The 27,226-nt window shown below is 48.0% G+C and overlaps 1 protein-coding gene across 2 annotated transcripts in view; it reads left to right on the forward strand.

The window, feature by feature from the left end:
• Window positions 1–27,226, forward strand: part of SIN3B (SIN3 transcription regulator family member B) — a 1,409,802-nt gene that overhangs the window by 770,860 nt on the left and 611,716 nt on the right. For both annotated transcript variants that reach the window (XM_069649207.1, XM_069649206.1), the window contains one exon: window positions 9,312–9,550. In XM_069649207.1, the coding sequence (XP_069505308.1) occupies window positions 9,312–9,550 (239 nt within the window). The remainder of the gene's footprint in view (window positions 1–9,311; window positions 9,551–27,226) is intronic.

A 27,226-nucleotide genomic window follows, 5' to 3' on the forward strand; every position in this document is an offset into this window, starting at 1 on the left:
TACATTGTGACACCTAAGGGTTTGGGCATGTAACAAATTAAAAAAAAGTAAATAAACATAAAGCAGGTTAATACTTTGTGAACATTTCACAGATGCCTAAAGCTTTAGTAGTCCATCCCTATCTAGTTATGAGTGTCTCAAGGTCAGATTGGAGAGTCAAACAAGTAAGGCACAAGCTGTAGAAAGTTAAATGTCCCAGAAGAAGTCTTCAGTAGCAAGTAAGTGACACATTTTGTTGGGTAAAAGGTTCAGGGATCTTGGAGCAGCAAAGCAACTCTAGGTAAATTCTACCAAGAGTCTCACAGTACCTTACCAGACAACCAGTCTAAGGGAGAGAGTCGTCTTTTTCGGGGCTCTCCCGATGCTTGGAAGAAGGGGTCGGACAGCAGCGATTACACAGAAGGCATCTCCAGTCGTCTGGAAGTGGCTGTGGGTGTCTCTCCTCTTCCTTCTCGTCGACTCTTCAGGTCAATTGGTCGCCGTGCCTTCAGTCTCAGGATCCATGCCTCTTATGCAGGAACCCAACCAATTAACACCCATGCACCATTCAAACTGTGGGTGGTGGCTGTCCTTTCAGGACTGCCAGCCTCCCAGTTAGAACTGGTTCCATGCAGGTACGGCAGAAGACCAAGAACAGCAGAGTTTTCACAAGCAAGACAGCCTTCCTCGGCTTCAGTTTATATCGCTTTTATCGACTTTAGGTCGGCATTCCACCAGGTCGATCGATCTACACTGTGGAGGAAAATGCGGTTGTGGGGGTGTGTTGGGGAGAACTCTCATAAATGTGCCAATTCCTCCCACCTTCGAGCCCTCCAGCTCTTTTGCTAAACCTTGGGACTTTGAACTTTTTAATTCTGTTTGTTTTCTGTCTGTGTTTTCTTTGGTTATGGAGTTTTAGACAACTCCATAGGCATCATCTTTTCATTTGTCACCCAGCACCCTCAGTGCAGTGGCACAGGGAAACCTTTTCGGGCTTTCCCAAGGTTTAAATACCTTCTCTGGGATAAACTACTGTTTCCCAGAGAAAGTAAAATGAAATTGACTTTACTAGTCTTTTGGAATTCCTAGACCCAGCACACCCTATCTTACAATAGAGTGCTGGAGGGGTTACCTAGTATCCCCTGTGTCTAGAAACTCATGTAGCAGTCAAATGCTACCCTTTTCCTCTCGAAATGGCTGGTGGCAGTGGTTTTACAACGAACTACCATGATTTTTCCCGACCGCGAACACCGGTAGCGTTAAATCGCGGGAGCCATGTTTTTCAAGATGGCGTCTGAGCACCCTTTGTTTAAACAGGTCCCAGTCTCTTGTTTCGCCATTTCTTTTTGGAAAAGTCCTTCTAGAGTTTGTCTCTGCGCGCCAAACCAGGTTTGGTCCCTTTGTTCCTTGGATAGAAATAATAGGAAGGATATTAAATATCCCCCAGCCATTGGGAACATGTGGTCTAACAAGGAAAATAACAGAAAATAAAGTGAAGCTCAAAGGGCTCCCAGAACATGCTTTGTGCTGCAAAAGTCAAAGGCAGATGCCACAAAACTTGGAGAAAAACGTGACTCAAAGAAACGGGTGTAAAAGAAATGCTAAAGGGTCCCTAGGATAGGATAAAAGAATCGCAAAAGGATTCCACTCACTCAGGAGAACTGGTAAAAAAAAATCCAGTAGTCCAGCAACAAGTGCTGGTGGACGCACATCTGAACGAGATTTCACATAAAAATGGAAATTACCTAACAGGCGGCCATCTTTTCTGATGCTTGTTAATCTGCTTAGAATCACATGCTGTGCATATAGTCCGACATCCAGTGGTAACCGCAGAGTATTGCATCTTGTCTTTCGGGGACCGAATGGGGACGTCGGCATAGGCGTGTCTATAACACTATCCCTATCGTGACGTGTAGTGTACTCAAAATCCCTCACACACTGAGGTTCCTCAGATTGTTTTTTTCCACCCAGATAACTGGTCGCCCTATAGCAGAGCTCTTACATAAGAGACATTGTTTATCTTATACCGACTTGTCGGTTATTCCCCGTTAAGTCACTTTGGTCACAAGAACATCTTCGACGAAGACTACAGGGGATTCGTCTACGCCGGTGGATTTTGGCACCTAAAATCCAGGGGCCGGATTTTTCATGTGGTCGGGCCTTCTGGCTGACCTTTACAGTAGGGAGAGTGGGGTCGGGGTGGCCATATTTTTGGTATGTCTTTCCTCTTTCCCCCTCTTTGCCATTTTGGACTAGTCATCTTCCCCTTTTGCTATGGAAAGGACTCCTTTTAGGTTCTGCCCTAAGTCTAGGGTCATATATCCTTGCAAGGACAAACACAGGACGTGTAACGCCTGTCTCCCCTTAGATCACGACGAAAAGCAGTGTGCGGCCTGCACACTTCGGCCTAAGACCCTTAAGGAGTGCCATGTAAAGCGGTGGGCCGCATACAGTATGTCACGGGTAGAACCGCCACACCCGCTGAGAGTGACGGGGGCACTTCAGATGACCAAACATCTGTTGCAGATGTGATAGACCTTGAAGCGGACACTTCTAGGTCCGCCACGCCCGTCCCCGATCCTTTAAGGCCTGACTCTGGTCACGGATCAAGGACAACACCCGGCGACAGGGGCATACAAACGCATCTCACTAAGCACACAACCCCTATGCCTATTTCGACGTCCTTGTCGAAAAAGGCGAAAGCGCCAGCAGGGGCATCGAAAATTTCAGCGGTTTCCTCGGATCGTGCAGATCCAAAGCCTTCCCCGCATCCGCAGCAGCGTCTTGCGAACAGGCAATCAAGAACAAGTAAGGGCGCTAATCCAAAAGCTTCACACGTTGAAGCGCGGAAATCCAACGCTACGGCGGTCCCGAAGGCCACAGTAAGCCCAAAAATCACGACTAGGCCTCTAGTCGAAAAACCGACCGCTAGGCCTCGAAAGACAATACACCTACCAATAGACCATCGGAAACTTTATCTCACACCGATTCGGCGGTTATCGAGGACAGCATCAAGAGAATTACTGCGGCGGTGGGACTTATCTCGGTTCCGCCGAAAATCATGGGGCAAGCCGCAGAAAAATCCTTTGATATACCAGGGGAGCCCCGATTCTCACGAAAACCACTTGGCTTCGTACCTCCATCGTTTAAACCCGAAACTCAGGCCTCACTCATCAATAAGCCTATTGAAGAAAGTAATCTTCGGGAAAGCGGTTGATGAGGCATTGGAAACAGTCAAAAAAGAGCATGAGACTCTTAAGTCTCTGCAACAGATCACACAAAGACCTTCCCCCCAGAGAGGTAATAGCTCCCACTGGTCCTTTCGAGGGCAGTCCCGTGCAAATCAAAGTAACTATGGCACGGGGAGTTTTTTAATACAGGACAAACTTCAGGAAGCCCCGCATACTACCCTTCAAGAGGGCAGCGACGCGGCTAAGGCAGAGGTAGAGGCCCCAGTCCGAAAGGAGCCGCAGCCTCTGGTAAGAAATGACCATCAGTTCCAGGTCCCCTCCCATGTTTCCCCGGTCGGGGGGCGATTAACATCTTTCCTCATGGCATGGGAGGGGATAACTTCAGACCAGTGGGTCATAAAGACGGTCACCCACGGGTACTGCGTGGATTTCACCCGACCTCCACAATTCAGACCACCACGCTCACGGCCCCTTTCATTGGACCATCTGGAAATCCTGAATCGAGAAGTGGAAGCGTTGCTGGGAAAGGACGCCATAGAAGCCGTCCCTATTCTTCAGGTAAACAAGGGTATTTATTCAGTGTACTTCCTTGTACCCAAAAAGGACCTCACCATGCGCCCTGTTCTAGACCTGTGCCCAGCGAACAAGTTCATAAAACCTCAGATGTTTCGCATGGTAACACTAAAGGAGGTTCTCCCACTGTTGAAACAAGGGTACATGGCAACATTGGACATAAAAGATGCATACTTTCATATTTCAATGTTGCCAGGGCACAGGAAATATCCAAAGTTCATGGTAGAGGACAGGCATTACCAATTCAAGGTACTCCCCTTCGGCATCACTTCGGTGCCAAGGGTGGTTTACCAAGGTCATGACGGTGGCTGCAGCACACCTGCGCAGACTATCCGTCCCAGTTTACCCTTACCTCGACGACTGGCTCATCACAGGGGATTTGTACAACACATGTTTTTCGAACTACCAAAAAACAGTAGATCATCTCTTCAATCTGGGTTTCTTGATCAATGAGAAGAAATCCACTCTAGTCCCCAGTCAAACAAAACAATTTCTGGGAGCTCTAATTCAGACGGAAGACTGCCTCATCTTCCCCTTCGAGAGAGTTCCGAACATGCTTTTCCAGATCCCTCAATATGTAGCCAGTCGAGAGGTGACGGTGTGCAAAGCCATGCGTTTGCTAGGAATTATGGTGTTGTGCATATACCTGGTTCCCCACGCGCGGCTGCGCATGTGTCCCATGTAAGAGTGGCTCAACAGCCAATGGTGTCAGGCCAGCGGACAATGGGAAGATCTGGTAGTTGTTCCAGCATGTTCCAGGGGAACTCCATCTGGCAGACGTGCTCAGCAGAGACTTTCCTCTGCCAGAATACAAATGTCTGCACGAAGACATTGTTTCCAACGTCTTTGCAGACTGGGGCTCCCCAGAGAATGACCTGTTTTCAACTATGTAAAAGGCACAATGCCCAGATTACGCCTCCAGGTACCCGCAGAACCGCTCTAAGGGGAACGGTCTCTGGATAACATGGTCAAGGAAATTTGTCTAAGCTTACCCGTCCCCCCCACCCCCCCGACTCCCCTTCTCACCAAGATGCACCAGGAACCAGTTACCGTGATACTGGTGGCCCCCATATGGGCCCGCCAACCCTGGTTCGCTCATCTGATGGAAATGTCCCTCTCCCCACCAGTGAAACTACCCTGCCCATACAAAATGTTGTCTCAGGACAGGGGGCGAGACCCTACACCCATGCCCACAAACTCTGAATTTAGCAGCTTGACTCCTGAGGTCATAGAGTTTGGACACCTACAGCTCCCTCAGAGGTGCATGGACATACTCAGGGAAGCTAGGAAACCGAACACATGTTATTGCTATGCCAGCAAATGGAAACGTTTTGTCATCTGGTGTAATTCCAAGGGTGTCCATCCCATCGATTGCTCACCCACACACATTGTGCTATACCTAACCCATCAGTCTTCAATTCCCTAAAGGTTCATCTGGCTGCACTGCCAGCCTACACCACATCACAACAAAAGGTGTTGTGGTGGAAGATACCGGTGATTAAGCCTTTATGGAAAGGGTTAAGAGGATTTATCCTCCCATTTCTCACCCAGCTCCTGGGTGGGACCTAAATGTGGTTTTGACAGGCTCATGGGAGCTCCCTTTGAGCCTATGCCTAAAGCAAGTCTAAAAGGCCTGACTTATAAAACGGCCTTCCTAGTGGCTATCACTTCTATCAGAAGGGTTAGCGAACTACAGGCACTTTCTGTTCTAGACCTTTTTGTTACAGTCCACAAGGATAAGGTTGTTCTGCGCATGCACCCCAGAATTGCGCCCAAATTCATCTCGAAGTTCCATGTGAACCAATCGATTGAACTACCTACCTTTTTCCAGAATCCCACTAGCATGGCCGAAAAAAGCCTACACACACTGGATGTGCGCAGGGCAGTCATGTTCTACCTGGAAAGAACTAAACCACTGAGGTAAACAAACCAATTTTTCGTTTCAGTGGCAGCTGGTAGAGAAGGGGATCCTGTCTCTAAATCAGCTCAAGGTGGATTGTCAAATGCATCACACAGTGATAGACTCTTGCTAAGAGAGAACTGCCCTTCAAGCCCAGAGCATACTCTACTCGGCACTGGGGCTTCCATAGCATTCATTGCAAATGTTTCTCTTGAGTCCATTTGCAAAGCGACAAACTGGAGTTCTGTGTACACCTTTACAAAATACTATTGCCTAGACACTCATTCTAGGTCTGATTCTCAGGTGGGACAAGCAGTACTAAGACATCTTTTCTCTAGAGTTCCTTCTCGCAACCCAGCTCCAACTCCGGGTACTGGTCGCTAGTCTATGCACAGCATGTGATTCTAAGCAGATTAACAAGCATCAGAAGACATGCATTACTTACGGTAATAGCATTTCTGATGATTGTACCTGCTTGGATTCACATGCACCCGGCCTGACTCCCCGCTCAGGGTATAAGGAACATAGACGTCTTACTACTTCTCTCTTCTTCATGTACTCACTCACTATATCCTTGGGCTCCCTCATGATGGAAAAAATACAATTGGAGGGACCTCGGCGCGTGAGAGATTTTGGGTACACTACACATCACGATAGGGATAGTGTTACAGACACGCCTATGCCGACGTCCCCTTTTGGTCCCCGAAAGACAAAATGCAATACTCTTCGGTTACCACTGGATGTCGGACTGTATGCACAGCATGTGAATCTAAGCAGATACAATCATCAGAAATGCTATTACGGTAAGTAATGCATGTCTGACTCAGTGCTCCTGTGGTGCCCCATCCCGTTTGGGCCGGTGTCTGGCACCTCACAGTTCAAAGTCCTGACGTCTGTCAGCCCACAAGTGTCGCTGCCAGGACCATTGCCCACGGTGCCGTCACCTTAGCTGTAGAGACCGGCTGACACACCGGTCTGCATTCAACCCTGCTGCGTCTGGCCGGAAGCCCAGAGATCTGCAGGTACGCCGGTCAGAGTATACTGCATCTTTACAGGATAACTGCTGTCCCTTCTTATTTGCCGCCTGTCCTCTATGGGCGGGGTAGGGTCACCCCCAGTGGAATCCAGCTTGCCTTGTCCCATAGGGGGTGTGAAGCTTAGCAGGATCACCTCTTTAGCCCCAAAGGTTTGGGTCCCCCTGTGGCTGAGGGGGAGGAGAGGGAAAATACCCTGGATTCGTCTTAGTATTTTACGGCCTAATAAATCATTGTTTATTTTTGTACTTGCCTGTCTAACTGAATTATTGGTGGTAGTCTGTGTGGGTTCGTTGTAGCCCAAACAACTCGCATTCCCTCCTATGTTTAAGTTTTGCCTCTCTGCTACCTTCTGTGATGATTTCAAGGATATAGTTACCCCGTCCCAAGGGGGAGCCTCCCCCTTTGGGACTAGGAAGGTGAGCCTGCTACATTTAATACCTCTTAGGAGGGCAGGGTAAGCGGGATCCCTCTTCAGGTGACTTCCCCCTTTGGGGACAAGAAAACCCCAGAGAGGGACTTAAGTCACCATTCCTCCCAACGCCCAGACCCAAGCACCTTTTAATGTGGTATGTAGGAGCTAAGGCATATGAGAGCTCTATAAACCCTTTAATAAAGGCTGGCTTGGCCTCTACCCCAACCTTTACTCTGGCCACCTCACGGAAAACAGCAGAACGGTGAAAGGACATCCTCCTGGTGGCATTTCGTGTGAGGAACCAATCATGAACGATTATCCACAAAGACTGCAGAGTTTAATTGCGCTGCAGCGCGCACAGGAGGGTTGGCCGGTAGGAGAGGGAGAACACCAGATGCGGCATACTGCACGGAAGCCTGCACTGGGGAAGTGCGACGAGGCCCCGCAGACAAGTAACCAGACAGGGCAGTGCGACAGCCCGAGAGAGAGAACTGATCACCTCAGCGTGGGTGGAGGCCCAAAGCCTAGCCCCAAGGAGGAGCACCTGGCAAGCGTGAATGAGGAGAATGCGCCGGCCGATGCATATTTTAGTTGATGAGTCACATAAACGGATCTGCGACAAGAGGAGCGCCGGGCAAACTACACACCCCTCCCAGGGAGAGCTGATAGTCCAGAGGAATGGGAGGTGGCAGAAAGGTGATTGAGATAAAGACCAGTCCTGGGGTGGGGTGGGAAATAAGGAAAGGAAGTAAGAACCCCGGAGTGTGGAATGAAAAGGAGTGGACTCCAGAGTGGGAAGTAGGAAGAAGACACTGAGAACTCCAGAATGGGGGAAGAGAAAGACAAAAAGTCCCTCCAAAGGGAGAAGAACTGTGAAACACATACGATTAAAGGAGGAGCAGAGACTTGGGCCATCCAGCACTATATGAAATATATGAACTGGAACTATGAACGTAGGCAAGGGCAGTGGAGGTCAGAAGCCAAAAACCTTTTCTCCAATTGAGATCTTCTGACACCTAATCATTCGCTGGTCCCCCTTTTCTGTGCCTGGGGCTCTCCCCTTTATCCTTCCCATGTGCCTTTTTATTTGAATGTTATCTTAGATCTCCTTTGGTGTAGACCCTCATCTCCTGCCCGAAGATTGCCAAAGTTACAGCTCACTCACTAACTTAGGTTTGACAGTTGTCTCATGACTAGGTGCTGCCTATATTTGTCCAGTAGATTGTTGTGGCCAAACATGGAAAACATTTCAAAACTCTTCTAAAGTACTGAAGCTTCTTGCATCCCAGCGAAGAACTATTGATTACTTGTTTGAGGTCCACCTCACTGTTATTATTGCTCTATTTCAGAATATTGTACTGACCTGTAATTGTAGAATACTTATTTCATAATATTTGATTAAGATTATAATCACTGCAGTAAATTCTATAGACATTCATTTGTGTCCGTATGGGTATCAAATGTTTGCTTACTGGCATTCTTCTCTTCTTTTAAGAGTGGAGCCTTTACTGCTCAGCTACCACTGGAAGAGTCTGGTTAAAGCAGGTGTGCTGCCTGATGAAAAAAATGCCTGGCAATTGCATGGGCGCTTGCAATGGTTTCTCGCCGCTACCATATTCTTTGAATGTGCAGAGGTAACTGGGCATTAATTGCCCTGGAAAACAGTGTACCTTTTGGGCACACCTCCTTGGGCGACGTGGGTGCGGGGGGGGTTTAAGGTCTCACAGTGGGCATATTCCACAATGTAGATCCCTTAGTGTGATGCCTTGGATGAGAGCTTACTTGGGAAAGATCTTGGGAACCCTTTCAAGATGTGCAGAAATATCAGGTGGCTCACGCCACAGCTCAAAGGCGTTTAGTGACATTATAAAGCATAATAAATAACGTTTATTAACAGTTCAGGAACCTCATCTGTAGCTCTCACTATTTCCCATTTCCCATCTAGCCATACCTTCATGCACATACCATTGCTACACTGCTCCTTGCTGTAAAAGCACGGAAACTGGCGTCTGCCTCCTTTGAATGGCTATGTAGCCGACAGCAGTTCCAGAGCATGTGATGGGAGGCTTCTATTCATGCTACTCGATCAGACTTCCCAAAAAGTTATGTTAATACCATTAACTGTGTAAAATAATTCACGCCAGAAACTGTTGACAGACAGCGGTGACCTACTATGGTAATAGATTTTAATGTTTGCCTCCTCTTTCCCGATTTAACAGCTTGATGTAGTTTTGGAGACCAACTTAGCAACCATTCGTGTACTAGAGAGCGTGCAAAAGAAGATCTTGCGCTTGTCTCCTGAGGATCAAGAGAAATTTCGGTTGGACGAGTGCTTGGGTGGGACTTCAGAAGTGATCCAACGCAGAGCCATTTATCGAATCTACGGTGACAAAGCGCCAGAGATCATAGAGAGCCTTAAGAAAAACCCTGCTACTGCAGTTCCTGTTGTGCTGAAGAGGTATTGTAGCCTTACCATGCCTCTTCCTTTTACACATTTTTTTATGGTTCTGTTAATAACATTAGCCGTGTAAATAGTTCACGGCAGAAACTAGTGTGTTGATTAACCCCATAACTGCTGAGGGTTTTTCCTCCTAGTGCTGATCCCTTTTTTGGACATTTTGGTATGTGGGCTTCCATCCCTTGTATTTTTTTAAAAATAATTTACAAGTGATGGCTCGGCCAAATTTGCACCCCTTTTCTAACCACATGTAGGCGGTCATACCACCACCGAGGATTCCTATTTTGCTTTAGGGGGGTGTGAGAAAATAACAAAAAAGTGACCAAATGTGTGTTTTCAGAAAATGCCAATAAAATGATGTACAAAGAAGCCTGTGGTATTTTTCTTGTATGATCTAGCAACAAATGGTTTGCCGTTCTGAATGCCCCATTTTCCAAGTAGTCAAGAACAGGTTAAAAAAAACATTTTTCATAAGGTTACCATCAGTTTTGTGAGAGGTAGGCTATTTTTTTCCCTTTTTATTTCTTTTTTTTTTTATAGGGCACCCTTGGACAGAGAGAAGAGGAGGGTAGGAAAGCTCAATGGGAACACAGAGGCATACATTTCTGAAAAGTAGACAAAATTCCAAGTTCAGGAAGGCGTCATTTGCGCAGGTCAGGCAACGACTATGTACCTAAAATTCCCATAGTTTAGGGAAAAATTGGAAAAGGCACAGAAAAATAAAGTATGTGCTGGACATATTTTGACTTGTAAGGTAATGGCTTCTGTTAATATTGAGAAAAGCCAATGCACAGCTACATTCCCCGACTCTTCTAGTTAGTAAAGCACACATTTGTTGTAATGTTTCACAAAACAAGCAATACCACAAGCCAAAAACCAAGCCATGGGACACATGATTTTTATGCTGACTGCCTAAACAGACGTACTTGGCATTTGAAAATAAGGAAAACTAATGTGGTGAAGAATGGCAAGCATACATTTTATGAAAGAGCACAGGCAGACCTTTTGAAGGATAGTGTAGGAATAGGGACTCTGCCTGGGCTCCTTGGGAGCACCGCTGGACTTTGGGATGGTCGACCCACATGGGAAACAGGCGCCCAAGGTCGGGGCAGCACCCGTGGCCATCCTGGATTTCTGGCCATGCCGCGTTATAGATTCTGCCTCTCGGGAGGGATAGGGACCCTGCCAAGGCTCCCTGAGACCGCTGCTGGACTTGGAGACGGTCGACCCAAATGGTGACCATTCTAATAAAAGGAAGGCGCTCCGTACCAAGTGTGCATTGCATGCATAGAAGAAACTAACGTCTGCATTACTAGCACAAACATGTTTGGCAAAGTGGTGGTCATTGTTATGTTCCCAGCATCAACATCATTCTTCAATGACCACTGCACCACCCATTCCCACCCACACCTCTGATACTCCAGCCACAGTCCCACCCACAGCACTGACAATCTGCCCCCCAATTATAATGTATAATAACGAAAGGACACTTCATATTACTTGCATAAGCCAGCGAAAGCTGCCCCAACTGTAAATAAACAAAATAAAAGTAGTATCTGTGGTGAGCCCAGAGCAAACTCATCCTAACTTTCATGCTGCTATCTGCAAACTGTTCCCTTCCTTGGGCCACATAAATGGTACATACCATTGATCTGCCACCAAGGAACGGTAAACTGTAAACTGATGGGAAGTGTGGAAGAGGGCGATGGGCATATGGAAACCCCCATCACCCAGAACATACTTATCCAGTTGGCCTGTTTGCCATGGTTGCTACATGGGGTTGGCAAAAGGGTGACACAACCCTCCAAATTGCCCTTTCAGGCACAGCAATGTTCTGCTAGCATGGGGGCATTTTGTGGCCTGACCCTGCTATTTGTCCCAGCCCACTGAAATACCTTCCCATGCACAGAGGAGGAATTGAGCTGGAACAAGATGGAGCTGCGCTCCATAAAAAAGTGTCTTGCCGGAGCTCTGTTCCGTATAGGCAAGAGCCCCCACTCCCTCCCACACTGCCAACACTCGAGCCCCAGTCCTACACACCCCACTGACAATCCCCCCCCCTTTATAATGTACAATGTTGAAAAGAGACGATTCTCTACTTGCATAACAAAGGAGAAGCTACAACCGTACTAGACCTGTAAACGAAACAAAACACATTTATGTGTAGTCAGCCCAGCAAAAACAAATCCAAACCATCATGCTCTTATCTTCGCTCCCAAGCTCAAGCAATAAAACTGTCTAAAGCTGTATATTTCGAGTGGATTGTGTCCTCCAATGTATTCCTCATCTTAGATGTATTCCATCCAGCTTTCCTGCTCTTCGGAATTTTTTTCAGCAGAGGGCGCCGTGCGTCGATGTCGAGTCGATGGTCCCTCGAAGGCCACCGTCGAGGGTGATGTCATCGGGTGTATGAGTAGCACGCGCGGCGCCCTTTGGCCTCAGTTCCGTTTTTCCGCAGTATACGTTGCTTCGGACATTCGGCGCGCCTCGAGTTCTGTGAGAAGATATATAATAACGAAATATGTCCTCATCATCGATGCCGACCACGACCCCAAAATCAGGATTCAAAAAGTGCAAATCGTGCGGCGCAAAAATAACGATCGCGGACCCGCATCGAGAGTGTTTGTGGTGCCTCGGAGAAGGCCACGACATGGAGGCCTTTACGAAGTGTCAGACGATGACGGGAAAGGCCTTGCGAGAGAGGAGAGGAAAGCTACAGGTAGGTCGAAAAACCGATCGAAAAACCTCTAGCGTCGAGTCGAGATTCCGTGAGGAGAATTCCCCTCGACGCGAAAGGGTTCGATCAAAGTCCCGTAGCGATTCCCATCGCTCGTCTTCGTCAAAAAGATCGAAGAAACGATGCCACAGGTCTCCCTCCACCTAGTCGTCAGAAGAGTCTCCCAAAAAAGTTGAAATGCCCCACGAAACATTCGTCTACCGAAGAGTGGGAAGCATTCAGGGTCAAAATGATGGAGGTGGTTGAAAAAGCGAAGCCTCGGTCCGCGCCTTCTTCGGAAGCTGGCCGAGAGCGTCATCGCTCCGACACTCGCGCGCCCTCGAGCCCGGGTGATCGAAAAAGGAAGGATAGGGAACCTTCCAGGACATCGAGTGAGAATAGGTCGAGTCGACCGTTCGAGGTCATCGACGCTGTCCGAGACCCATCATACCTCGAAGGGAAAATCTTCGAAGGTCGCCTCGACGCCCTCGAAGCAGACCCTGTCGACGACCACGGTGTCGTCGATGCCGAAACCCTCTGCGCCAAAGGCTCCAGCCAAGCTAGGGAAGCCAGAAAGAGAAGGATATGGTTACAAAACGTGTATTGTCCTCAGAGCCAGGTACTAGACCTCTTCCTCCTCCTCTCCCAGAGAAGGTTTTCAAGCCTCTCCCCAGAAAGGAGTTTTTCAAATTCCTGACGAGATCTGTTGAGGAGAATGTACCTTTTGGGCTGGAATATGGCACCCCAAATGTCCCAGAATGTTTGATTTCAGAAGAAAGCAGAATGAGGGACTTGGTGGAATCATTACACAATGCAAGTGGCATTGATACATCTCCTGAAAACGACTTTGGCAGACCAGAACCAGGAGAGCATGCCAGTCCATCATACTGTCAATTAATGACAAAGGTAGTAGATTACTTAGGATGGGCTAAACCATCAGCCCAATTCATCCAGGATGATTTAACAGATATGTTGGACCATGGTCCCACCGAAGACTCAGTACTACCCTTTCATGTAGCCCTGCAAAATAGGGTAGCCAAGAATTGGGAAACTCCCTCACCTCAAAATACCCCCCGGCCAGTAGCGACCCCGGCTATCTGTCCAAACACCCAACTCCCGAGAGTCTGGTTATACAGGCAGCCACAGCTTCTAACAAACTTGCATACCCGTCTATCCCTCCAAACGGGGACGATAAGCGTGTGGATGGTTGGGCACGGAAGATATTTTTGCCGGGAGCATGGCATTAAAATCTGCCAACTCCACATGTGCCTTGGCAAAATTTTTGTACACTCTTTGGGAGTGCATTGCAATGGCGGCGGAGCACATACCAGAAGGGGAAGAAAGGGAAGGGTTCCTAGCCATCGTTGGAGATGGAAAGGAAGCCATTTAGGAATCCCTTCAATCTGGATTGGACACTGCAGATAGTGTAAGCAGGTCCATGGGCACTAGCAGGGTAATGCACAGATTTGCGTGGTTACGGAAGTCGGGTTTCGCACCGGACGTACAGAACCGCCTTCTGAACATGCCTTTTGACGGGTCTCACCTTTTTGGCAACAAGGCTGACGAGAGCCTTGAGAGGTTGCAGACCTCAAAAGCAGCTGTCAAATCTTTAGGAGCTGCTATTAGGCAACCTCAGCCTTTTCGTGCGCAAGGACAGTCATGGAGGGGACGATCCTATCGTTACTACACCTCATATGGAAAGGCGAGAGGAATGGCCAGTCAAAGGGGCCAGACAAAGGCCACTTGTGGTGGACGAGGAAAACGGGCTAAACCAGCTCCAGCTGCAGCCTCTCTACCATCAGCGGCTGCAACATCCGCCACAAAACCGCTTTGAGGACTTGCACCACAAAACACCTGTAGGGGGCAGGCTGTCGCAGCATCTGCAAGAATGGCGAACCATTACTTCAGATGTTTGGGCTCGCGAAATAATAGCCCAAGGTTACTGCCTTCCTTTTCTAATCCAACCTCAAAGCAATCCACCAGGGAGACACCCGTTGAAGTCTTCAAACCCGCTCCTACAGCAGGAAGTTTTAACCCTGCTGGAGAAAGGTGCTATAGAACCAGTACCTGCAGCGGAGAGGAACAAGGAATGGTACTCCCCATATTTTTTGATCCCCAAAAAGGACGGAGGACTGAGACCCATCCTGGACTTAAGAAACTTGAACAAGTTCCTCAGGAAGGACAAGTTCAAGATGGTTACCCTTTCTCAGATCCTTCAGGCCCTTCAACTTCAGGACTGGTTGGTGTCATTGGACCTCCAGGATGCTTATTTTCATGTGCCGATTCATCTCAAACACAGAAAATACCTGAGGTTCGTAATTGGCGACTCACATTATCAGTTTCGAGTCCTGCCTTTCGGGTTTACCTCCGCCCCGAGGGTCTTTACCAAGTTAATGGTAGTGGTGGCAGCACACCTCAGGAGAGGGGGATTCATGTCTACCCCTACATGGACGATTGGTTGATCGGAGCACGCTCTGCCGAGCAAGCACTGGATCATCTGAAAGTCACCTGCCACAAGAAGTCACCGATGACACCTTCCCAACAGCTTCAGTACATAGGAGCTGTATTAGACACGTCCTTGGGAAAGAGCTTGCCTCCCAAGTCGAGGGCACAAGACATTTTACAGATGGTTTTCAAATGCCAAAATGCCCAAAATCTCCAGGCTTACGACTTTTTAAGGTTGCTCGGCCTCATGGCATCCTGCATCTTTCTGGTGTCAGAGGCACGCTTGAGGATGAGATCCCTTCAATGGGCCCTAAAGACTCAGTGGTCCCAGTTCTCGGGTCAAATGATGGATCTTCTTCAGATTCCGAACAAGGTCAGACAAGACCTTCTATGGTGGACCTGTACTGAGAACATCCTAAAAGGAGAACCTTTTTGGCAACCATGGCCGGAGATCACAGCAGTGACGGATGCCTCACTCCTGGGGTGGGGAGCTCATGCCAACGATTTGACAATCAACGGTCGTTGGTCTCCATCGGAGTCCAAACTACATTTCAACCTTTTAGAGCTGAGGGCAATCAGACTAGCGCTGAAGGCCTTCCTGCCATCTGTCGGGGGAAAGAATGTCCTGATAATGACGGACAACACAGTGGCCATGCACTAACTAATCAAGAGGTGGTGTGGGGTCACTACCCCTGTGCAGAGAGGCAATGCAGCTCTGGTATTGGGCGATTCAGGAAGGAATCTCTAACGGCAATTCATCTAGCTGGGGAAGAGAATATCACGGCAGATGCTCGGAGCAGGCAGAGCACGGTATCCCACGAATGGGCACTGGCTCAGGAAGTCATTCAAGAGATCTTCACCCTTTGGGGAACCCCTCAAGTAGACCTGTTTGCAACCGAAATCAACCGAAAATGCGAAGGGTATTGCTCGAAGGAATTTCCCCCGAGAGGAGCCCTGGGAGACGCATTTGTGGTGGAGTGGAATTTCCCACTATGGTACGCGTTCCCTGCCATTCCCGTCATTCCTCAGGTCATCAGGAGGCTCAGAAGGTTTCAGAGCCGCATGATCCTAATTGCCCCGGATTGGGCCAGGAGAACGTGGTACCCTGACCTTCTAGACATGTCCATCTGTCCTCCAGTACGTCTTCCTAAGAGAGAGAACCTTCTCTCTCAAATGGAGGGTCAGGTTCTCCATCCAGAGGTTCAAACGCTCAACCTTCATTCTTGGTATCTGAAAGGCTGAGATACAGGGATTGGAACCTTCCAGATGTTATGGAGGTGTTGCTTTCGGCAAGAAGGCCAGCAACAAAGTCTCTATACCGTTGCCGTTGGAAAAAGTTTTGCAACTGGTGCGGAGAAAAGAATGTCGATCCTTTTCTATGTTCTGATCCGGAAGTATTATCATTCCTTCTGACCCTGGCACATAGAGGTCTGAATATCGGAACAATAAAAGGTTACCTTGCGGCGCTTTCCATTTTCAAGCGCTCGTCGGAAGAATGCTCCTACTTCAATATTCCTTTGATAATACAATTCTTAAAAGGACTCACTAATGTGTTTCCTCCTCACCCATTTCAAGTACCGATCTGGGATCTAAATTTAGTCCTAAAATTCTTAATGTGTGCTCCTTTTGAGCCTATGCACACGTGTCCTTTAAGATTACTAACGTGGAAAACCGCCTTCTTGGTTGCTCTAACATCAGCAAGAAGAGTGAGCGAATTGCAGGCACTGTCTTCTGGGCCACCCTATACTGTGTTCCATAAGGACAGAGTTGTGTTGAGGGTAAAACCATAATTTCTACCGAAAGTAATATCTGATTTTCATTTAAATCAGAAAATTCTTACCCGCATTCTATCCTCCACCCATCCTTCGAAGGAGGAGGAAAGATTACACAGGTTGGATCCGAAAAGAGCTTTAAGCTTTTACATCTCTAGACTTGCCAGACTTAGAGTGGACAACCAGCTGTTTACAGGTTACACAGGAAGGAAACTGGGTCAATCGGTGACAAAACAGACAATTTCACGCTGGTTTGTGCTTTGCATTTCAGAATGCTACAGACTAGCTCAAAAAGACCCTCCGGAAGGGTTAAGGGCTCATTCCACCAGAGGCATTACCTCCTCCACGGCCCTTCAAAGAGGTGTTCCAATAAGATCCATTTGCGAAGCAGAAACTTGGTCTTCCCTACACACCTTATCAAAATTCTATAACCTGGATGCTTCCCAGTCTAGGGAGCTAACTTTTGGAAAAGCAGTACTATACTCAGCCATCTAAGAGTATCGAAAAATCTACCCCGTCCTCCAGAGGAATTGTCCACACTGCTTTGGGAGTCTATCTAAGATGAGGAATATGTTGGAGGACACAATCCACTCGAAAACACAACACAAGAAGTTACTTACCAACTGGTAACGTTATTTCGATTGGATGTTCCTCCAACGTATTCCTCATCGCCCTCCCAGCCTACCCCTCTGTAGATTTTTCCGGGTTTTTGCCATCTCAAATCTCGCAAGGCTCATACCTGTCTGCCGACACAATCTACACAGTACAAGATCAAAGATAAAAAGGGGAAAAACAGAACTGAGGCCAACGGGCGCCGCACATGCTACTTATACACCCGATGATGTCACCCTCGACGGAGGCCTTCGAGGGACCATTGACTCGACGACCACGGCGCCCTCTGCCGAAAAAATTTCCAAAGAGCAGCAAAGCTGGATGGAATACATCTAAGATGAGGAATACGTTGGAGGAACATCCAATCGAAAGAACGTTACCAGTTGGTAAGTAACTTGTTCATTTGTCTCGTGCTTTTCACACATTTTACTGTCGTGGTGGTAATTGTGACGAAGAAAATGAGTGCCATAGCACGTGTGCATCGACCCCTCTGCTGGGGGTTTCCCCAAGGCCACGCCCCTGCACGCTATACAAAATTCAAAGGGGAAGTTCAATTCTTCGCTGGCAAATGTTCTGATACCGTCTGCATGTTGGGGGATGCCCAGAAGGATGGAGGAAAGGCAACTATGGACTATGATTACTCTAGTCACTACAGTGAGTAACTTTAATTTCCAGCAAACTCTACCACCCTAAGAAACCAAAACCACAGCATCAGTAGCTTGGCTGAAATGGCGGGTGCACAGGCACATTAAAACTGAACCATTGTCCAGGAACAACCACCACCACTAATTTTTGCATGCTTTTTAATCAGTATATGGCAACTCATGCATCTATGTGCGTGCAGGCTAACTTTACATTCATGCTCATGTGTTGTTGGAAGACTTGTATAGATTGGGCGCTTACTGATGTAATATTTGTGAGATATGTGCCGTTTATGTGAATGGCTTTTCTTTTAGTCTTGGTGCCCGTTTAATTTAACCACAAAGGCAGAGCAATTAACTGTGCTTAGGACATCTTTTGTACGCATGCCAGGACTATCCAACAATACTAAACCATGGTTCCAGATTCCGTTTCTCTTCACAATGGCTGCTGTTGGCCCATGTCCCGTACTTGCTTTGTGCTTCAAAGGAATTGCGTGGTGGGACCCATCCAAATAAAGTAAAGAATTTTCCATTGCCCTTCTGTTTCACAGTAGAATATCTAAGATTGCTTTCACAGCTCGCCATACATTTCTTGTTTGGTGATCACACTCTGTTGTATAAACTGTTGTATGTAAAAGGGAAAAAAACAGATCTTCCCTGTGTTTGATATGCCTGAAATAATCAGTAAAATTGTCATAAATTCCTTGTAAGACACAGTTCTTCTTTTTTAGGGCGTATTACAATTTAATGGGCACAATCTCTGTGCAAAGATGGATTCCCATAATAGCCAATAACCCAGACTTTGATAGGGCGGGCGTCAGATACACATTTGAACCTGAAACCAGCCTATCATGTTTCCTGCGTCAGCCAGTGACTAATTAGGGAAAAAATTGATTGGGGAGTGAGAACACTTGAAGAGCGAATGGACAAAACTGTACCATGAAGGGCATCCTGGTGTAAAGTAAGTGAGGAAAAGGGTAGGCAGGGAGGCCCAGCAGCTCTGAGTAACCCTTCTCTCTTTGGCAGCAATACATTCAACGAAATGCCTGCTCAAAACCTTGTTGAAAAAGCCATAAAAAATCAAATGAAACCACTAAACAAACCTGTGACGTCTACCTCACCCTAAAAAATGTACACAATATATGAATTTCTTCCCCTGTGTCTGAGAATGTATCCCATTCTGACCTGCTGTGGCAATCTTCTCATTCCACTGCCCCCACCCCTCGCACAAATAAGACACTACCATGACTCCTTTTGATGTATCCTTGCTTGGATCCGATGATGCAGGAATAAGTGAGGATCCCACCTTTCTCGGCTGCTCCAAACTATGGCACACATTGCTCATCTCCAATTTTATATATTGCTTTATGGGGGGGAACATGCTTGAACACTCATTTTCCCTCTGCTCTGGATATTAAATATATATATATATTTCTGAGGCTTGTGGAATCTGCTTAGATCACATGCTGTGCGTAGGCCGATATCTAGTGGAAGCTGTGGAGTATTAGTTTGTTTTTCGAAACTCGAAAAGGGGCGTCGAATTAGGCCGTGCCAGTAATACTATCCCTAGTGTGACGTCCACTGTACCCATGATCCCTCACACGTGTAGGACCCTCAGATTGTTTTTTTCCGCCATACTTGTCGGAAGCATATCGCGGAGTTCCCTTGGCTTTAGCCATTTATCAATATTTATTACAATATTTCCCCGTTTCTCCCACCCTACGCCAAAGATCGAGGAAACCAGCTGTCGAGACTCCACCACGGACTTTGGGCCTCAGAAGGCCACTGGCAAGTAGGGAGAGTGGGTTGTGGTCATACACTCAATTCCTACATATACCCGCCCGCTGCCAATTAGTAACATATGGAGAGTACTCCCTTTAAATTCTGCCTGAAGTGTAACAGGAAGTTTCCCTGGGTAGACAAACACAATACGTGTAACCTGTGTCTCCAACGAGACCATCCCGAGGCTACCTGTAGAGCTTGTAGGCTCTTCAAGCCCACAACACTCAAGGACCGCTCGACGAAGCGCTGGGCCCACTACGCCAGGCAGTTAGAGGCCATTGACGTTGTGGGATCCTTCAGCGATGGCAGCAACGCCGCCTTATCGGATGGCGAGGGCACAGTGGTGATTTCAGACACCCACGCGCAAGCCCCCGACCTCGGAAGACTGACCGGCGGGTCAGCTATGGGGACAACACCCAGTGGCATAAGCACAACACATCACTTCCATCAAGCACATTAGCCCCAGCCGGGACTCGGCACGTATGTCGAGCGATCGGCAACGAAAGGCACCGAGTGAGTGGTCCATTGAATCTGTCCCCTCTGGGCGTTCTAGGTCATGTTCGCCTCACGACAAAGAACAACCGTCCATGGTTGGGAAAGGTGCCACATTAACAAGAGTCGTTGAGGCCCGGTCGTCAGAAGACGATTCCAACCTCTTCCACCAAGTAGCATGTTCGACGTCTACTCCCGAGATTCAGTGTCCATCTTCCAAAACTTCCGAATCTCGTACCACCTGCGAGCCTAGACACGATGTGTCGAAAGCCGTCTCTGAATCTCGACGCCAGACGTCTAATCCCTCAGAGGCCCCTAAGAGTTCTGGAAAACATTCCTCTAGTCATAGGAAGGGGGAGAAACAACTCAAAAATCCCTCAGAACACCAGGTTCAAAAGGAAAAACAAAAGAAAACCTACATCTTTAGAAAAATCCAAGGTCCCTGACCCTGTCACCAAGGTAAAGATTGTTCCTCCCACTGCTCAAGATATGGGCATGGAGGAAGAGGATGAAGATCCTGTAGTCATTCCTTGTTCAAAAGAATGGAATTCTGCGGACATTCATAGGGTAATGAGACGAATGTCATTTATGGCAGACTTCTATGAGAAGGACCCTAATTATTTCCAGAGCTATGCCAGCACTCCAGCTACATCTGCCCCGTCGGGGTCCAAGGCCTCTCAACCCCCTACTAAAAGGCTTCGCTCTGAGGCTCCGGCGCAGGGCTCTTTTTCAGACCCTTTGCTTATTAAACCTTACCATCCAGAGTCATATGGTGAGGAGACAAACACATATGCTGAAAGGCCAGACAGGGGTTTCTTACTATGGGGACGACGAGGACCAGGAAGAGGAAGATGAGGCGGAGACCTACAATCTTGACTCCCCTATTCCTAAGGACCCCTCGGTGCATGACTCATCGATTGATAATCAGCCACTCCTCAATGAGGTACTGGCTAAAGCAGCAGCTCATTTTCAGATAGACACACAGGGTGTCCAAGAGGATAGGGATTTTGCTGAAGAAATCATAGGGGACAAGAGAGCCATTACTCAAGCCATCCCAATACTGAAATCAATCCAGCGTAGAACTGATCCCTCGCTGGTAACCCCAAATCTTACTTGTGCAGTTAACCCACGAGTGGAAAAATTATTCCGGGCCGCACCCTCTGATCCCATGTACATAAGGGGTCAATTAAAACCTGACTCCCTGGTAGTAACAACCACCAGAAAGAGGGCAGGTACACCACTAGCTTCTTCAGAAGCACCTCCCGATAAGGAGAGCAAAAGGATAAATGCTCTGGGTAGGAAAGTTGCCTCCACGTTAGCCTACCAGACAGGTACTGCTAACAGTACCACTCTTTTAGCAAGCTATAACTGCCATCAGTGGAAACAAGTAGCTGCACTAGTAGCCTCTGCACCTGAACCACTAAAGGGCCAGTTAGCCCAACTTGCAGCAGATGGAAGGTCCGTGTCTGGATGCATCCTTAAAACAAATTTTGATGCAGCAGACAATGCTGGAAGATTGATAGCCGAAGGCACAGTAATAAAACGCCATGCTTGGCTAAGACGATCAGGGTTCAAACCTGAGACCCAGGCCAGGCTCCTAGATATGCTGGTTGAGCCGAACATTCTATTTGGCAAAGCAGTGGAAGAGGCACTAAAGATGACTAAGGACGAGTACGCGACCTTAAAATCTCTCGGCCAACTGACAAATAAGCCCTCAGGTCAGAGGGGAGATAATTTTCATCGCATTCGCGGCCAAGGCTCCCAGAGGGGTTCCAACTACTATCAGAATCAAGGAACCTCATGGGGCAACAATCAGTCCCAGGCAACACAGGGTTTCACCAGAGGTCAGCGCAGGGGCCGCACTAGGGGTAGATGCAGCCCCGGCAGAGGTGGTACGCCACCCAGTAAACAGTGACGTTCCGCCCTGGGTCCCTTCCCATGCATCCCCAGTAGGGGGGCCCATTTCCACCTTCACCCACGCATGGGAAGGGGTGACTTCGGACAGATGGGTGCTGTCCATAGTGTCTGCAGGATACTGTATAGAACTACTAGAACACCCCCGCAACCATCCTCCAAGACAGAAAGTACACTGCTTGGAGCTCCAGAAAATCCTCCTCGAGGAGATCACCATTCTACTTGCAAAGGACGCCATAGAACTCATCCCGGGCAACCAGGTAAACAGGGGTATTTATTCAACCTACTTCCTTGTGCCAAAAAAAGATCTAACGATGCGCCTTGTATTAGACTTGCGCCCTGCAAACAAGTATGTCAAGCCACAAAAATTCTGCATGACTACACTCCAAGAGGTAATCCCCCTACTAAAAAAGGGGATTACATGGCAACATTGGATATGAAAGTTACCTATTTTCATATTTCAATGTTCCCAGCGCACAGAAAATTCTTGCTTTTCTAAATAGACAACCAGCACTACCAGTTCAGGGTGCTCCCTTCGGAATAGCCTTGGCTCCAAGGGTATTCACCAATGTACTGGCGGTGTTGGCGGCGCACCAGCGCAGGGAGGCAATCCCAGTGTACCCTTACCTGGACAACTGGCTGATTATAGGGGAGTCCCCCCTAATTTGCAGACTAAACATGCAAAGAACTATCGACCTCCTCTACCAATTGGGCTTCTCGATGAACGAGAAAAATATCAAGCCTAGTGCCAAGCACCTCAAAACAGCTCCTAGGAGCTGTCCTAAACACCCAAGAGGGGATGGCCTTTCCATCAGAGGAAAGAATTCGAAATCTGTTGCTGCAAATTCCTCAATATCAGGCCGGTCGCCAAATAAGGGTGCGCAAAGCGATGCGTTTGCTAGGCATGATGGCATCTTGCATTTACCTAGTTCGCCACGCCCTCCTGCGCATGCGACCCATGTAGGAATGTTTGGCGAAACTGTGGTCTCGGGCAAGTGGTCAGTGGGACGATCTAGTGGTCGCTTCACCAACACTAGTACTGAGTCTTCGCTGGTGGACAAGAGCGAATCTTACGAAGGGGAAACCCTTCTACGATCCAGAGATACAGGCCATTGTCACAACAGATGCCTCCCTGGCAGGTGTAACGCTCTCTGGTATCCACGGGGACGTCACTCGGTCTGTTCTGACCTCTTACGACCTCGAACCCTTCCCTGGAGGGTTTTCGACTGGAGACTGGGCCTGAAACACAGGATTGGTAGAGTTTAACTCCCTATTGTCTCTGTGTGCTTGAACCCCTTCTTCCCCGGGGTCCAACCCTACCCTTTGATCCAAAGCTCACCTTGTTTTCTTGGATAGTGTGCTCTCCATCCTGCTTTCAGCGCAGGGGCGCGTTGATTGATGCAGGCTTGTTGCTGCCTAGTTACTTCACTGGCAAGAGTCTGACGGGTAAGTATGAGTCTTTTGAACAGTTCTCGAACTTCATTCCTTTCCTTCCTTAGATGATGGCCGGCGTCCGGGGATGGCGGCATGCTGCTGAGATAAGTAGCACTGAAGGTGAGTGAGAGCGCGATGCACCCCTTTTGTATTTGTATTGAACCGAGTTATTTTTTGGTGTCTTTTAGGTTCCGCAACGTTTTCAGCGTGGATGCCGGTTATGAAGAACAAATGCGGTGAGTAAGCGCGGTATGCGGCGCCTCTAGATGTTTCCACGCTAACCTGGAGTCTCTTTTCCCTCTTGCAGATGGATGAGAAGTTCCGGAGACAGTTCCCTCAGAGCGGCTGGGATTCAGGTAAGCGTTTGAAGCTCGTACAGTATTTAAAAATAAGTGAAGATTTGCAGAATGCTTACTAATGCCTTTTTTCGGTTCTTTTCCCTTTTCCTTAGGAAGCGGCGTGCCGGGACGGGAATGACACTGCCGAAGATGCCCGTAGGACAGAAGGAGCGATGAATGATAGGCAGAAGCACCGCAAGGTAAGGCTGTTCCTAACTGTGTTCTTGTTCTTGCAGGACCTGAGCGCAGAAGAAAGATGCAGGCCTACTGGAAACCAATCCGAACACGGTGAGTGTCACGCTGCAGGTGCAGAAAACAAAAAGCATGTTTCTCAGCCTGGGCGTGGCTTAAATAGTCTCTGGGTATCCCAGGTGTCTCTGCGCTGAACCACACCCAAAAGACTAGACTGCACATGCAGTTCTGGGAACCGAAATATGTGGGGGCATCCATCTTGTCCCCATCAATGCACTACAAGGCCAATCCCCAATGTTATCCTATGGGAGTGAGTGAGTCTGGTGCCACAAGCGCCAAGTCTGACTCCAAGTGGGTCTTTGGAGGGATGGCGAGGCCCTTGAGGGCCATGTAGGTGATGGTGGCCTGGCTCCAGCCTGACCTCTTGGAGGGCTGGGGACATGAGGGGCAGGAATCATGACAGCAGGGTGGGGAGCTCACTACCTTCACCACACAGCTCAGAGTCTCTGGTCTCACACAGTGGCTCAGAACCACATCAATCTGCTAGAACTTCTGGCAGTCTTCAGAGCGCTTCGGGCATTTGAACCCCTCCTATCTAACCTGTCAGTGCAGATCCTAACAGACAGCACGACGGCAATGTTTTACTTAAACAAGGGGGCACTCGTTCGCCAAATCTGTCCAAGCTTGCCCAGAAAATTTGGAAATGGGCACTCAGACAGAAGATTTACCTGTCATCCCAACATGTTCCAGGGGATCTCAATTCACTAGCAGACGCTCTGAGCAGAGAACCCCTCCCAGAGGAACACGAGTGGCGACTACACAAAGTCAAAGTAGATCTCTTCTCTCAGTTGGGTTTCCCCACTATAGACCTAGCCACCACAGGCGAAAACAGCCAATGCCCAGACTTCGCATCCAGGTTCCCCCAGTCAGGCTCCAAGGGGAACGCTCTATGGATGAATTGGTCTGAGATGTTTGCCTACGCTTTTCCACCAACCCCTCTGATGAGGAAGGTGGTCAACAAGATACACAGGGAATCTATGACGCTCATCCTGGTTGCTCCTATGTGGGCGAGACAACCATGGTTTCCACACCTATGCAGACTGGCGGTGTGCGACCCCATCAGACTCCCGTGCTGGTACAACCTACTCTCCCAGCACGAAGGACAAACAGTACATCCTCAACCCAACTCAATGAACTTGGCAGCATGGCTCCTGAAGTCATAGAGTTTGGGCATCTCAATTTACCCCAGAGATGTATGGATATCTTAAGAGTCAATAAAACCTAACACAAGGCACTGTTACTATGACAAGTGGAAAAGATTTGTTATTTGGTGCCAGAATAAACAAATCAACCCAATTGATTGTACTCCTGCCAATGTTGTCGCCTATATGCTCCACCTACTGGATGCAGGGTTAGTGTTTAATTCACTTAAGGTACACCTGGCTGCACTGTCAGCCTACACCACCTCCCATAACAAGGTGTCATGGTGGAAAGTGCCAGTTGTCAAGGCATTTATGGAAGGTATAAAGAGACTCCACCCTCCAATTTCTAACACACCACCAGGTTGGGACCTTAATGTGGTGCTTGCTAAACTCATGGGACCTCCCTTTGAACCCATGCATAAAGCTTGTCTCAAACACCTGACTTATAAAACTGCCTTCTTAGTAGCCATTACATCCATAAGAAGGGTCAGTGAAATTCAAGCTCTGTCAGTGCAGGATCCTTTCTTTACTGTACATAAGGATAAACTGGTTTTACGCACTCACCCTAGGTTTTCACCTAAGTTAATTTCTAAATTCCATGTTAACCAGTCCATTGAGCTACCGGCCTTCTTCCAAGAACCCAAAAGCTCTGCTGAGGTGAAACTCCAAACACTAGATGTGAGGAGAGCGGTCCTCTACTACGTAGACCAGGCCAGACTGCTAAGAAAGACAAATCAACTGTTCGTCTCCATAGCTCTAGGCAGAGAAGGAGATTGCGTCTCTAAAGGTGCCATCTCTAAATGGATAGTCAGATTTATCCAACTGTGCTACTTCCTTTCAGATAAAACACTGCCTTTTACGCCTAGGGCCCACTCTACAAGAGATACTGGGGCCACTCCAGAGGTCGAAGTGGGCGGGAGCGGTCAGGAGCGGTGCTCCCATACTTTTTATTTTTAAGTTTTACTGTTCCTATACTTTTATTTTAAAAGGAAACCGTTGTAGAATGGTTTACTTTTAAAATAGAAGTGTAGGAAGAAGTTGAAGCTTGCATTTGAGTACACTGCACTGCAGATTCCCATAAATAGTAGGTGTTTGTTTGGGAGTTTGGATTGTGTGTCGGAGGGGAGCACGGATGGCGTTTGTGGGGAGCGGGGCCGACCAGCAGGGAACATAGTTCCACTACTTCTTTTCGTACACTTAGACCACTGGGCCACTCTGGCTTTCATTCCAAATGTACCCCTTGACACCATTTGCAAAGCAGCTACATAGAGCTCTATTCACACCTTTACTCAGCACTACTGCATTGACACTGATTCCAAGATAGATACTCAAGTGGGACAAGCGGTTCTAAGACATTTGTTCTCTCATGACCCTTCTCACATCCCACCTCCTTCTAACACTGCTCGCTAATCTATGCACAGCATGTGATCTAAGCAGATTCCACAAGCCTCAGAAGGGATACATTACTCACCGTAATCGTATTTCTGATGCTTGAATCTGCTTCGATTCACATGCGCCCCCCCTTCCTCCCCTCTGAGAGAAGGCGCATGGATGCTTGTAGTCTTATCTATCTTATCTGCTGGATACTCTGTACTCGCACTACTCCTCATGCTACCTCATGTCAGAAAAAAAACAATCTGAGGGTCCTACACGCGTGAGGGATTATTGGTGCAGTGAACATCACACTAGGGATAGTATTACTGGCACGCCCTAGTTCGTAGCCTCTTTTCGAGTTTCGAAAAACAAACTGTATAATACTCTGCAGCTTCCACTAGATGTTGGCCTATGCACAGCATGTGAATCTAAGCAGATACAAGCATCAGAAATACGATTACGGTGAGTAATGTATCATCTATATATATCACACATTCGTGGGAAATAAGTAGTGCTCGGATACCTGAGGGTTCGTAGCGCTATATAATATGCACAAAATAGGCTCTGAGCTGAAAAAAGGAGAGATACTGCGATCTCTGAGCGTGTACCCTTCAACACAAAGCCACTGTACCCTGCCCACCCCTTCCTTCATGGTTCCGGTTGATGATCCAGTGTTAGGGAAATGTATCATTGTTGTGCTTCATCCCCTCTCCTAGTGAGACCCTTAGCGCTTTTTGCTAGACTTTTGGACCTTTTTCTAGA

The sequence above is a fragment of the Ambystoma mexicanum genome, chromosome 1p, assembly GCF_040938575.1.
Source record: "Ambystoma mexicanum isolate Mex_15411 chromosome 1p, UKY_AmexF1_1, whole genome shotgun sequence".
Taxonomy (NCBI): Eukaryota; Metazoa; Chordata; class Amphibia; order Caudata; family Ambystomatidae; genus Ambystoma; species Ambystoma mexicanum.